General features: G+C 37.9%; 2 protein-coding genes across 4 annotated transcripts in view; one reads left to right on the top strand and one right to left on the bottom strand.

Annotated features, from left to right (window-relative positions):
* ZYG11B (zyg-11 family member B, cell cycle regulator) overlaps positions 1–14351 on the top strand; it is an 80299-nt gene that overhangs the window by 49547 nt on the left and 16401 nt on the right. For all 3 annotated transcript variants that reach the window (XM_082650062.1, XM_082650061.1, XM_082650063.1), the window contains 5 exons: positions 462–623; positions 734–781; positions 11069–11266; positions 11392–11444; positions 12545–12642. In XM_082650062.1, the coding sequence (XP_082506188.1) occupies positions 462–623; positions 734–781; positions 11069–11266; positions 11392–11444; positions 12545–12642 (559 nt within the window). The remainder of the gene's footprint in view (positions 1–461; positions 624–733; positions 782–11068; positions 11267–11391; positions 11445–12544; positions 12643–14351) is intronic.
* Positions 5345–5866, bottom strand: LOC309819702 (mitochondrial pyruvate carrier 2-like; the record flags this gene model as incomplete). Its single annotated transcript, XM_082650102.1, has 1 exon — positions 5345–5866. One exon carries the CDS (start codon positions 5864–5866, stop codon positions 5435–5437), a length of 432 nt encoding a protein of 143 aa, XP_082506228.1. The 3' UTR covers positions 5345–5434.

The following is a 14351-nucleotide window of genomic DNA, read 5'->3' as shown; positions in this document are numbered from 1 at the left end:
TACTTAATATTTCTCGGACTCAATTTCCTCTCCTGAAAAATGGGGATGACAATATTACAATATAGGATATGATTTGCTGATGTGTAGTAAATATTAGATTCATTCCCTCTTCACCCCCTCCACCTTTTTTATCCCAGGATCTGAAATGAGTATATGTTGTGACCCATTGGATAAGATAGTTGGTCCTAAGCTTTAATCATCTTGCTTTTCATTTTATTTACAGGCGATTAGATTTTAGGTGTGATCAGAATATTTTAAAAGTATTTATGAAAATCCTCTATTTTTTTCTTGTTGAAGGAAAAGTCTGATCCAAGAGGCTGTTTGTTGTCCTTGTAAGAACCTTTATAGGAAATGTTTGAAACCCTGAAACTAATCCTCATGGACTTGTTAGTCAGTGTTATTACCAGTAATTGTAATAACAATTCAGTAATTAGAAATTAATTCTATTTTCCTCCTTTCAGCAACTTCTTCAAATAGTGAAGCAGAAAACCAATCAAAATTCAGTGGACACTACTTTGAAGTTTACTTTGAGTGCACTTTGGAACCTCACAGATGAATCTCCAACCACTTGCAGACACTTTATTGAAAATCAAGGGTTGGAACTCTTCATGAGGGTTCTAGAGGTTAGAATGGGAATTTAGCCTACAGTTTTTGACATTGATTTATTGATTGATTTGAGCATTTATTTATTATATTTGGTTCTTTAGTTATAGGTTTCTCATTCTTTTTACAGTCATTCCCAACTGAGTCATCCATTCAACAGAAAGTCCTAGGACTTTTGGTAAGATATAAGTATTTCCTGCTAATTTCAAGCTGTAATTATTTTCCATCTGAGGTAATACATAGAAAGATGCTACTCTATTTGTAAACACTTAATGACGTTAGAAAATATATATAATATAATTAAGGGGAAAAAGCAGGCTACAAAATTATATATACATATTAAGATTTTCACCACACTAAAAGGAAAAATATAAATTGCATACTTTTACTTATATATTTTGGTGTAGTACAAAGCTTCACTGTGAGCGTATTTTACTTGTATAATCAGAAAAAAAAAATCTCATGAAAAATGTCACTAACCTACAAGTGTCCTTAGATTCTATGTTTGGTAATTGATAATTACCGCTTAAACAACTGTTTAACAAATCAGATGTTCCATAAATATACTGTATATATGTTAAAGTGAGCCCTCTAGGATTTTGAGACAAAGGTGAGGATCAGATATTTTATCACCTTTAATCACTGCAATAGGAAAAGTACCCATATGGTAAAGCCCATTTCAAAGCAGACCTCTGCTCTCGAGGAATTAGATCACAGGAGGCATAGATTAGTGTTTGTTTTCTAGATGCAGGAGTATGAAAGATGGATTTTGGGGAAAGCTGAGGGCTGGCATTTAAGGAAGACTATCTATTTACTGTAGTTTTAGTTATATAAAGCAGAAAATGTAAAACTACCTAAATGCCCAGTAATAGAGAAGTAAATTATAGTATTTGATTGTTTTATTCTGGGTTTGTACATTATTAGATACAGAATTTGACTCAAGTCATTATAAAAGGAAAAAGGGAATTGATTTTAAATATTCAGAGAGATCTTATAGGGCTTTAAAAATGCTTTTTAAAAAAATTTCATAAGGAATACATGCTGGGGACTTCCCTGGTGGCACACTGGTTAAAAATCCACCTGCCAATGCAGGGGACATGGGTTCGAGCCCTGGTCCGGGAAGATCCCACATGCCGCAGAGCAACTAAGCCCGTGCGCCACAACTACTGAGCCTGTGTTCTAGAGTCCGCACGCCACAACTACTGAAGCCCACATGCCTAGAGCCCACGCTCTGCAACAAGAGAAGCCACCGCAACAAGAAGCCTGTGCACCTCAACGAAGAGTAGCCCCCGCTTACCGCAACTAGAGAAAGCCTGCGCGCAGCAACAAAGACCCAACACAGCCAAAAATAAATAAATAAATAAATATTAAAAAAAAAAAAGGAATACATGCTTATTGCAGCTAGTGAAACAGTGCGAAATGTATTTAAAAGGTTTAAGGTTTTGTCCCCAACATTTATTTATTTTCATCTCTGTGAGGTAATTAATATTAATACAACTTGGTGTGCTTCCTTCCATATCTTTCTCCTTTACTTTGTGATTGAATTGTTTTCAATAATTTATTTTCAGATACAGATTCTAATTTAATTTTTCATGGTCAGAGAACATACTTTGTTTTAAGTCCTTTTGAATTTATTGAGACTTGTGTGTGGCCCAGGATATGGTCTATCCTGGTAAGTATTCCCTGTGCACTTGATAAGAATGTATATTCTGGGCTTCCCTGGTGGCGCAGTGGTTGAGAGTCCGTCTGCCGATGCAGGGGACACGGGTTCGTGCCCCGGTCCGGGAAGATCCCACATGCCGCGGAGCGGCTAGGCCCGTGAGCCATGGCTGCTGAGCCTGCGTGTCCGGAGCCTGTGCTCTGCAACAGGAGAGGCCACAACAGTGAGAGGCCCGCGTACCGCAAAAAAAAAAAAAAAAAAAAAAAGAATATATATTCTGCTATTGTTAGAATGTTCTATAAATGTCAGTTGGGTCTAGTAGGTTGATATTATTCAAGTCTACCACAGGCTTACTGATTTTCTGCCTACTTGTTCTAGCAATTATCATATTGTATCAGTTTCTGCTTCCTATATTTTGAAGTTCTGTTATTAGGTTCATAAACAGAATTGCTATGCCCTCTTAATTGACCCCTTTATCATTATGAAATGACCTGGTATATTCTTTACTTTGGAATCTCCTTTGTCTCCTTAATATAGTTATTCCAGCTTTCTTTTTTTTTTTTGCGGTACGCGGGCCTCTCACTGTTGTGGCCTCTCCCGTTGCGGAGCACAGGCTCTGGATGCACAGGCTCAGCGGCCATGGCTCACGGGCCCAGCCGCTCCACGGCATGTGGGATCTTCCCAGACCGGGGCACGAACCCGTGTCCCCTGCATCGGCAGGCGGACTCTCAACCACTGCGCCACCAGGGAAGCCCCTCCAGCTTTCTTTTGAATAACGTTACCATGGTTTATCTTTTTCCACCCTTTTACTTTTAACCTATATTTGTCTTTATATTTAAAGTGTGTTTCTTATAGACAGCATATACTTTGCACCCTGCTTTTTTATCCAATATGAGAATTTCTCCTTTTTTTTTTTTTTTTTTTTGTGGTACGCGGGCCTCTCACTGTTGTGGCCTCTCCCGTTGCGGAGCACAGGCTCCTGACATGCAGGCTCAGCGGCCATGGCTCACGGGCCCAGCCGCTTCACGGCATGTGGGACCTTCCCGGACCGGGGCACGAACCCACGTCCCCTGCATTGGTAGGTGGACTCTCAACCACTGTGCCACCAGGGAAGCCCCTCTCCTTTTTATTTGGACTGTTTGGATTATTTACATTTAATGTAATTATTGGTATGGTTAGATTTGAATTCATCAACTTGTTATTTGTTTTCTCTTTGTCCTATCTGTTCTTTGTTTTTTCTTCTTTTTCTGCCTTAAAAAAAAAGGTTTAATTGAGTATTTTTTTATAATTCCATTTGATCCCCTTTCTTGGTTTATTAGCTATTACTCTAATTTGTTATGTTAATGATTGTTGTGGGTTTATAGCATACATCTTTAAACACAGTCTCCCTTTAAGAGATTTTATATAATTTCATATATAGTATTAAGAACCTTATAATAGTACATGTCCATTTCGGCTCTTCTTTCCTTTATGTCATCATTGTCATGCATTTTATTTTGTATATGTAATAAACCACATAAAAAAACTTTTTTAATATCAATTATCTTTTAAGAAGATTTAAATAATATTTTAAAATTTGTATGTTCGCCCAAATAGTTACTATTTCTGATGCTCTTCTTTCCTTTGTGTAGATCCACATTTCCAACTGCTCTCGTTTTCCTTCTACCTAAAAAACATCCTTTAACGTATTTCGTAGTGTGGGTCTGCTGATGGTGAATTCTTCAGCTTTTGTATGTCTGCAAACATCTTTATTTATTTAACGTTCATTTTTGAAAGATTTTTTGCCAGGTGTAGAATTCTAGGTTGACAGTACTTTAAATATGTTTGTTACCTTTTTTCTGATTTGCATCTTTCCAGTGAGAAATCTGATGTCATTGTTATCTCTATTCCTCTATATTGTATATGATTTTTTCCTCTGGCTACTTTTAAGATTTAGGATTAGCAACAACAGTTCTGAGTAATTTGATTATGATGTATTTTAGTGTAATTTACTTCAGGCTTCCTGTATTTGGGATTCATTGAATTTCTTGGTTTATAGTTTTCAAGTTTGAAAAGTTTTTGGCCATTATTTCTTCAAAAAAAAAGTTTTGCACCCCCTTCCCTCCAACCCACTGGAGTCTTTTGGAGACTCCAATTTCTCATATATTAAGCTGCTTGAAATTCACAATTTATTGGTGCCTTTAAAATTTTCTTTGTTCTATTTTCTATGTATATTTCAGTTTGAATTGTTTCCATTGCTGTGCCTTCTAATTCAGTAATTGTTTCTTCTGCAGTGTCTAATCTGCTGTTAATCCCAGCTAGTGTAGTTTTTATCTTTAGACATTGTCATTTTCTCCTCTAGAACTTCATTTTGGGTCTTTTTTATATCTTCCATATTTTTACTTAACTTCTTGAACATATGACATATATTTGTAATAACTGTTTTACTGTCCTTCTCTGCTAATTTTAACATCCTTGTTAGTTCTGGGTAAATTTCAAATGATTGATTATTCCCCTCCTTTAGAGTTGCATTTTCCTGCCACTTTGCATGCCAGGTAGTTTTTTTTTTTTTAGATGTTGGGAGTAGGAGTTTATTAATTAATTATTTTATTTTGCTGTGTTGGGTCTTCATTTCTGTGCGAGGGCTTTCTCTAGTTGTGGCAAGCGGGGGCCACTCTTCATCGCGCTGCACGGGCCTCTCTATCGCGGCCTCTCTTGTTGCGGAGCGCAGGTTCAGTAGTTGTGGCTCATGGACCTAGTTGCTCCACGGTATGTGGGATCTTCCCAGACCAGGGCTCGAACCTGTGTCCCCTGCATTAGCAGGCAGACTCTTAACCACTGCGCCACCAGGGAAGCCTGCCAGGTAGTTTTTGATTGGATGCCAACCATTGTGAATTTTACCTTGTTGGATGCTGGATATTTTTATTTTCCTATAAAATATTCTTGAATTTTGTTCTGGGATTAATTGACTTACTTTTAAACAGTTTGATCCTATTTGATCTTGCTTTTTTTTATTATTAAAAGTTTGCTGTATTTTTCTGTTGAACCAAGTACTGCCTCCTAATTACAGTTAGATTTTATGCATTACAAACGTTAGCACAGTTAGCATCACCTCATTGACAACTGAATAATAAATCAAACTAGGTCCCAGTGGTTATGTCCACATCTAGGTTGTTAGGGTGATCAGAACTCTTATTTGTTTGCTTTAGCTTTTAATCCTTGGTTGTATCTCCAAATACGAAAGAGCTGAGAGGCTCCTGCTGTCCCAACAAAGAAATTAACAGCAAACAGACTCCAGTTTTTGGGAATAATTACAAGTGAGTATCTTGACCAAATAAACCTTGTAGCCATCAAAACAGCAGATTGGGCTGTGCTGAGTTTTTCTGCAGGTCTGACCATGTCAGCCAATCCAGCACACACAAACCCCCATTTCATAATTGGAGCCCAGAAGAATACTGTTCTGGGACCTGCTGGTTGGTTGTACAACGGCCTCAGTTTGTCAGGCAGCAGGAGCTCCACTTTATCAAGTACCCGGTGGTAGGTGCCCCGCAGGCCCCGGGCGCCGGCGGCTGACATTTCTGCAGACGAGTGATCGTGGGCAGCCGGGTGGGGCAGCAGCCACATGCTCGTCCCTAGCTGGTAATGAAGGGCAGCTGGTCACTTTCCCCTGCCTCAATGCCTTGCGCCCTCCTCTTCCCCAGGGTTCCCTTCCCGCAGCTCAGCCTGCTCTGCTGAGAACCACCCGGTGGCCCGCGCCCAGAGAAGGTTGTGAGGGCAGAGCTGATCTTGCTTTTATGATCTATTAGGAGGATCCAGAGCAGTGCTGAGGCTAGGGTTGATTATTCTGTACTACTGAAACAAGACCTTCCTGAGTACTCTGCTCAATGCCCTGTGAATGAAGAGTTTTTCCAGAATGGATGGTGAGAACAGGCACTATTCCTGGCCCTTTGTGAGTGCTGGGAACTTTTCTCTAATCTTTTTGATGGCTTTTTTTCTTCCCTCAAATAGTTTTCTCACAGTCATGCTCTGATCAGTACTCTCTGCTGAATAGAGTGCTACTCCCTGCAGCTCTCTGGATTCTCTCCATATACATTGTCTTCTCTCTGGTACTCTGTCCTATGAATTGCCTTGGTTTCCCTGGACTCTCAGCTCCATCTCTTCAACTCCATGAGCCCACTGGGCTCTGCTTTTAGTTCTATATCCCTGTGCCACAGCCTGGAAACTCTCTTAAGGCAGCATCTCACCTTGTTTGTTTTCCATCTCTAAACGTCACTGTTCTTTATTACCTAATGTCTAGTATCTTGAAAACTGTTGTTTCATGTTGTGTTTTTTCAGTTGTTTTAGAAGGGAGAGTAAATCTGGCCCCTTTTAGTCCATCTTGGCCAGAAGCAAGAGTACTCATCAATCTTTCATTAAATAGATTTAAGAATGAGAAATTTGTCTTTTATACTTAGCCACGTATTTCTCATACTACTCTTTTTTTTTCAAAAACATTTCTTTTAGTGTAGGTAAGCTGGCAATCAATTTTCATTTAGGTTTTGTTTATGTGAAAAAGTCTTTGATTTAATTTTCAAAAGAAATTTTTGCTCACTATTGAAGTCCAAGTGGATATTTTTCTGTTGGATTTTGAGGTTTATAATTTTCATAAATTGAAAAAATTTTGGCCATTATTTCTTCAAATATATTTTTCTGTACCCTCTCTTATCTCCTCTCTTACTGAGACTCCAATTACAAGTATGTTAGATTGCTTAAAATTGTCTCAGAAGTCACAGAAATACTCTGCTGGCTTTTTTGGCAGGTGTCTTTCCTTTTTTCTTTCTGTGTTTTGACCTTGCTGTTTTCTATTACTGTTTTTTAGTTCACTGATTATTTTTTTCCTGCAGCATATCATCTGCTGTTAATCTCATCCAGTATATTTTTCATTTCAGGTACATGTATATATTATTTCTAGAAGTTACATTTAGATCTTTTTTATATCTTCATTTTTTTCTCCTCAAGCTTATATTTTTCTTTCATTCGTATCATATTTATAACATTTATAATAGCTGTGTTTTTAAATTAATTAATTTTATTTTTTTGGCTGTGTTGGGTCTTCGTTGCTGCGCATGGGCTTTCTCCAGTCGCGGTGAGTGGGGGCTACTCTTTGTTGCAGTGCTCAGGCTTCTCATTGCTGTGGCTTCTCTTGTTGCGGAGCATAGGCTCTAGGTACATGGGCTTCAGTAGTTGTGGCATGCAGGCTCAGTAGTTGTGGCTTGTGGGTTCTAGAGCACAGGCTCAGTAGTTGTGGTGCACGGGTTTCGTTTCTCCATGGCATGTGGGATCTTCCTGGACCAGGGCTCAAACCCATGTCCCCTGCATTGGCAGGCAGATTCTTAACCAGTGTGCCACCAGGCAAGTCCCTATAATAACTGTTTTAAATCCTTGTCTACTGATTCTATTATCCCTGTCATTTTTGGGTCTATTTTTATTGATTGACTTTTCTCCTGTTTAAGGATCATGTTTTTCTGACTCTTTGTATGCCTGGTAATTTTTAGTTGGTTGCAGTCATTGTGAAATTTAATTTACTTCGTTGATTAGTAGTTTTGTTGTTTTCCTTTAAAGAATCTTGGACTTTGCGCTGGCATTCAGTTAAGCTACTCACGGATCAAGTTGTTCCATTCAAAGCTTATTTACAGGCATACCTCATTTTATGCACTTCACAAATACTGTGTTTTTTACAAATTGAAGGTTCGTGGCAACTATGTGTCGAACAAGTCTGCCTGCACCATTTTTCCAACAGCATTAAGTCACGTTGTGTTTCTGTGTCACATTTTAATAATTCTTGCAACATTTCAGAATTTTTCATTAGGATTATATTTGTTATGGTGATCTCTGATCAGTGATGTTTGATGTTACTACTGTAACTTGCTGAAGGGCTCAGATAATGGTTAGAATTTTTTAGCAATAAATATTTTTTAATTAAGGTATTTACATTTTTTTTAAAGACGTTATGCTTTTGCACACTTAATAGACTACAATATAGTATAAACATAACTTTCTATGCACTGGAAACCAAGAAATTTGGGTGGCTCACGTGATTGCAATATTTGCTTTATTGTGGTTGTCTGAAATCAAAGCCACAATATCTCCAAGGTATGCCTATATTTGCTTTGTTAAAGTGGCTTCAGATCAACCTTTACCCTACTACTTTATCCTAGTTACCCCACTACTATCAAATGTTTTGTTTATTATGAGATCTCTTCACTCTGGCTGGTGAGAATGTGAATTATTCCTAACCCTGCGTGACTTTGGGATTTGTTCACGTACTGCTTTCTGGTGGTTCTTTCCCTGGCCTTATGGAGTTTCACTCCGTATCAGTACTCAGCCAAAGATTTTAGGGGATCCCTCTGCAGATGTCTTTCCTCTCTTTCTCTTTCTCTGGAACTTTTTCCTCTACATTGCTCTGTTCTACAAATTTTTGCTGCCTTGGCCACCCTGAAGACTGATCTCTGTCTCCTCAACTCAGCAAAACTGCCACCTCTTTAGGTTCCCCTTATATGCGTAGCAATCTAGAAACTGCCCCATTTGAATATCTTCTCTCAGGGATCACATTCCTGTATAGCTAGTTGTCTGCCGTCTGAAAACAGTTCTCTCATATATTTTGTCTGATTTTCCAGCAACTTGTTTATGGCAAGAAAGAATGGCCATAATTCTTTTGATGCTCTATTCCAAATCTTTCCTTATCTGTTGTTTTTTGTTTTAATGGTGTTGTCTTTTGCATTTTCGTGTGTATGTGTATGTGTGTGTGTTTAACTTTTTAAAATCAGGTACTATCTTATATTACACGAGGTTCTTGGGAGAGTCTAATTTTCTACTGTATTTGATGATTTCACTCATTATGGATTGTTTTCATTGTGAATTGTAATTTATCACCATCTGTGGGGCTTTGAGTACAAGGTGTGTCCTTCTCAGAGGGTCTTTATATTTCTTTCTATCAAGCTTCCCCAAGCTTGAAGGAGACAGAGGACTATCTTTTTTTAATTTGTTTATTTTAAAAGGCATATCTATCTTTCCTTTTCTTGTCACTATAAAATGATACATGCTGTGTTAAAAAACATAAATAGGGAAGAGTATAAAAAATGAATGTGAGCGCTTCCCTGGTGGTGCAGTGGATAAGAATCTGCCTGCCAATGCAGGGGACACAGGTTCAATCCTTGGTCCGGGAAGATCCCACATGCCGCAGAGCAACTAAGCCCATGCACCACAACTACTGAACCTGTTCTCTAGAGCCCGCGAGCCACAACTACTGAAGCCTGCGTGCCTAGAGCCCATGCTCCGCAACAAGAGAAGCCACCACAATGAGAAGCCTGAGCACCACAACGAAGAGTAGCCCCCGGTCACCGCAACTAGAGAAAGCCTGCACGCAGCAGCGAAGACCCAACACAGCCAAAAATAGATAAATTAATTAATTTTTTAAAAATGTGAAATTCCTTTTCTTGTTTGAATATGTGAGATTAGAGAGGGGCATAGGAGACATTGATTTATCACTAATGCTGATGGAAAGGTACAGGATTATACACATTCATGTAGTGAGTAAAGTTAACTTGTCTCTTCCATCCTCACTCTTCCATGATTGGAAAAGAAAACTTGTTAGTCGTTACAGAGAATACATTTGGACACGGTAGCTTTCATTTTCATTTGTTATAGAATGACAAGCTAGGGAGTGAATAGTTTCTTACCAACGAAAAGGCCAGGGTTTTTGGTTCCTAAGAAATGGAATCAATGTGTTAGGAAGAGAATTATGATTTCATAGTAGATCAAATGAAGTTTTAAGAATGAGGATTAGGGACTTCCCTGGTGGTCCAGTGGTTTAGAATCTGCCTTCCAGTGCATGGGATACAGGTTCGATCCCTGATTGGGGAACTAGGATCCCACATGCCATGGGACAACTAAGCCCATGCGCCACAACTACTGAGCTCGTGTACCTCAATGAGAGAGCCCACGTGCTGCAAACTACAGAGCCCACGCACTCTGGAGCCTGCACACCACAGCTACAGAGCCTGCGTGCCACAACTAGAGAGCCCGTGCACTGCAACTACTGAGCCCACTCACCAGAACTAGAGAGAGATACCTAGGCGCCGCAACAAAGAGCCCGTACGCCACAATGAAAAATCCCGCATGCCTCAACGAAGATCCTGCATGCTGTACTAAAACCTGACGCAGCCAGAAATAAATAAATTAAATAATTTTAAAAAAAAGAATGATGATTAATCTTCAGAGTAGTGAGATAAGTTGAATCTTAGATCGTTTTGGAGAAGATCAAGCACAATCTAAACTGGCCAGAGCCCAGATTACTTCTTTTTTATGTATCTATGTCAATCCACTCTTTTACTGAGGTATAATCCTTTGAAAGTTCTTGCCTTGTATTAGTTCCAATCTCTGGACCTTACTTTTGCCCTTGCATGTCTATTAAAACCCAGTTCTCTTGCCCCTGCAGGCCTGTGATAGCCTGTTATGCTCTTGTTTGATTCCCTATTTACATTTTGTCCCACAAAAAAAATTACATATATAAAGTTTGTTTGCCTGTTTTTACTCAGCACTTCTAGATATTTTATAGCAGGAAATTTTTAGGTTATCTAGTTTACTGTTTTACCTGAAACAGAACTCGCTACTGTTTCTTTATTATTTTATTGTTTGGGGAGAAGAGGAATAAAATCACCTGTAATCCCACTGTGCTAACATAGCAACAATATTCGCTTTTGTCCATACATATTTAAATCGTTGCAGTGTCATTTAGCCATTTATTATACATATTATTTTAATTTTTATATCTTCTTTTTTTTCCAGAACAATATAGCTGAAGTACAAGAATTGCATTCTGAATTAATGTGGAAGGATTTTATAGACCACATCAGTAGCCTTCTACATAGTGTTGAAGTGGAAGTCAGTTACTTTGCAGCTGGGATTATTGCCCACTTAATATCTAGAGGAGAACAAGCTTGGACATTGAGTCGTAGCCAGAGGAATTCTCTTCTGGATGATCTGGTAGGGTAATTTGGTGTTTTTTGGAAGCATACAAACAACATTCATAATGGTTAAACTGTCAAATCCTCGAAATGCAATGCTAAATAAATACTGTAACCCTTTCTTGTGTGCTTTGTGTCTTTCAGCATTCAGCAATTTTGAAATGGCCAACTCCAGAGTGTGAGATGGTAGCATACAGGTAACTAGCAAGATAATTAATATTAAGCCAGTAACCTAGTCATTTTGCTTGTGTAGAGGTCATTCCTATTAGATGTAGATTTTACCCTTTGGCATCTATCTTCGTACTGGCTTTAAAATAAAGTATTTTTAATTTATTTTGCTACCTGTCATTCATCAGTCCTTCCTTCATTCTACATTTATTGAAAACAGGTGCCAAGGTCTTGTTCTGTGCTCTTGAAATTCAAAGACGAGTAAGATATGGTGCCTCCGTACAAGAACTTTACAGCCTAGTGATGGAAACCAAATGTAAATCAGAAATAATTCACTCCTATGCTAGTTATGTACATAGAATGCTCTGAACCTGCACTGGAAAATGGTAAAAAGCTTCCAGAGGAAGTAGGTTGTGAGCTGAGTTTTGAGAGATAATTAAGTAGAGACAGAAGATTTTAGGTAGAGTATTAATGCAAGGAGGTCTAAAACGAGAACACATTTAGAGAACTAGAAATAGCACCTGATTTGTTCAGGGAAACAGTTTATAATAATTTACTGAAGGGCATACTAGATTCTAACTCTGTTTATGACAGGTGACTTGGTAGATAAGTTACTAATATACCAGAAGTATTCCAGATTGCTGCATAAATATTATTATTGCAATTTATTTTGTTGTCTACTTTATAAATGCTGATGCTGCCAACACTTTTGATTCCCACTTATGTTCTGTACATTTTTGGGCAGAAGACTTGTAGAAATAGAAAGGCTAATTCTAGAGCTCCGTCATGGTGTTGTTCTGGTTAGTTATCAACTAACTTCTCCTTATCTAAGTTTCCAAACCAAAGTCTGCAATTCTTCAAATGTGTATCTTCAAGACCAACAGGTGCTTTTGAGAAAAAATATGTTGTTCTGATCGCCTTCCATCTTCTGTACCAAGACTTTTGTCTGAATATACTCGTTTATCAAATGGCTAAGACAAAGAAAAGATGTTCTACAGAAGCTCATTTATATTATATAGTTTAAAAATAGCAGGATGAAATTTCTGTAGCAAAAAGCTCAGGAATCATTGCTTTAGAAAATGACACTAAGTACAGGATGTAACCTTTATTCTTTTCTTTGAACGTTTAGGTCCTTTAATCCATTTTTCCCATTACTTGGCTGTTTCACAACACCAGGAGTCCAGCTATGGGCAGTTTGGGCCATGCAGCATGTCTGCAGCAAGAATCGTATGTACCAAAAAGAGAACTGTGTTTTTCTTTTTCAAGTGAAATTCTCCTTGCACAGGAAAGCCATTTCTAAATTGTGTTTGATTTTTAAGGACACAGACTTTTAAAAATACAGTGTAAAGAGAATCTTAAGTTATGAACTAAATTTATACTTTCAGAATGAGCTTGGCAATATTAGAAATCAATGACAGTGGCGAATGAGACTTACACTGTTCTAAGAAAGAACTTCAGAAATCTTCATAGGAGTTTCTTGAGTCTTAGGCTGTGCATGCCTAGGGTGAGACTTCCTGAGGCCTGAAAAAGAACAAATACCAAGGAGCTTCTAACTGAACAACACATGGAGCTTACACAGGTTAGAAAATATTCTAATTCCAAACAGTGGAAAGAACTTAATACCCAGGACATTCACTACAGATGCCAGGAAAGATTAAACTAGCCCTAAATTAAAGGTTTCTCTAAGGCAACCCTGTGAAGCTTAAAAGCAAGTCTTAAATGATCAAGCTGCTCTGCAAGTAAACTGTCTGTCAGAGGAAAACTAAGCACTCTGTTAAAAAAGACAACAAAATCTATACACTCAACAGCATGTTTAGTTATATGGTAAGAGTTGCTAGATGAAAGATGAAGCAGAAAAATATGACCCATAACCAGGAGAAAAATTAGACAATTGGAACAGACCCAGAAATGGTAGTGATGATGGAATTAGCAGGAAAAAATTCAAACTTTTTTTATAGATATGATCCAAGATTTTAAAGAAAACATGAAATTAAGAGGAGGAAAAAAATAAAAATTTGACATGAAAAATATTTGGGTGAGCTTAAGAGTAGATACAAATGAGAAAAGGTCGGTGAAATTGAATACACAGCAATAGAAAATATCCAAACTGAAAGAAAGCTGGTTTAAAAAAAATTAGAAAGCAAGAACACCAGAATTATCCTGATATCAATACCAGGCAAAGACATAAGAAAAGAAAATTACTGAACAATATCTCTCATGAGCATAGATGAGGAAATTCTTAAAAATTTTTTAACAAATGGAACCCAACAGTATATAAAAAGGACCAAGGAGGTTATTCCAGGAATGCAAAGTTGGTTTAACATTTGAAAGTCAATGTGTTTCATCCTATTACCAGACCAGGAAAGAAAAACAATCTGATCATCTCAGTAGATGCAGAAAGAGCATCTAAGGATATCCTACAGCTAACATCAAAATTAGTAGTGAAAAATTAAATGTGACTGTTTCCCCTCTAAGATCAGGAACAAGGCAAGGATGTCCAACCTCATTGCTATTGAACATTGTAATGAAGGTTCTGTCCAGTGTGATCAGGAAAGAAACAGAAGGCATCCAGATTGGAAAGAATGAAGGAAAACTGTTTTTATTCACAGGTGACATGATATCTATGTAGAAAAATCCCATGAAATCTACAAGAGGGCAACTAGACTTAATAAGTGAGTTTAGCAAGGTTCCAGGATAAAAGATCAATATACACAAATCAGATGCATTTCTTTATACTAGCTGCAACCAGTATAAATGAAAAAATGACATTTACAGTTTTACCAAAAACTATGAAATACTTAGGGATATATCTGACAAAGATGTACAAGACCTGTACACTGAGAAAAACAAAGGCATTGCTGAGAGACGTTAGGGAAGGCCTAACCAAATAGAAGGACGGCACTTATGAGTTGGAAGACTTACTATTGTTAAAATGG

This window comes from Grampus griseus (assembly GCF_964374135.1).
Source record: "Grampus griseus genome assembly, chromosome: 1".
NCBI classification, from domain to species: Eukaryota; Metazoa; Chordata; class Mammalia; order Artiodactyla; family Delphinidae; genus Grampus; species Grampus griseus.
This window is presented reverse-complemented; position numbering and strand designations above follow the sequence as displayed.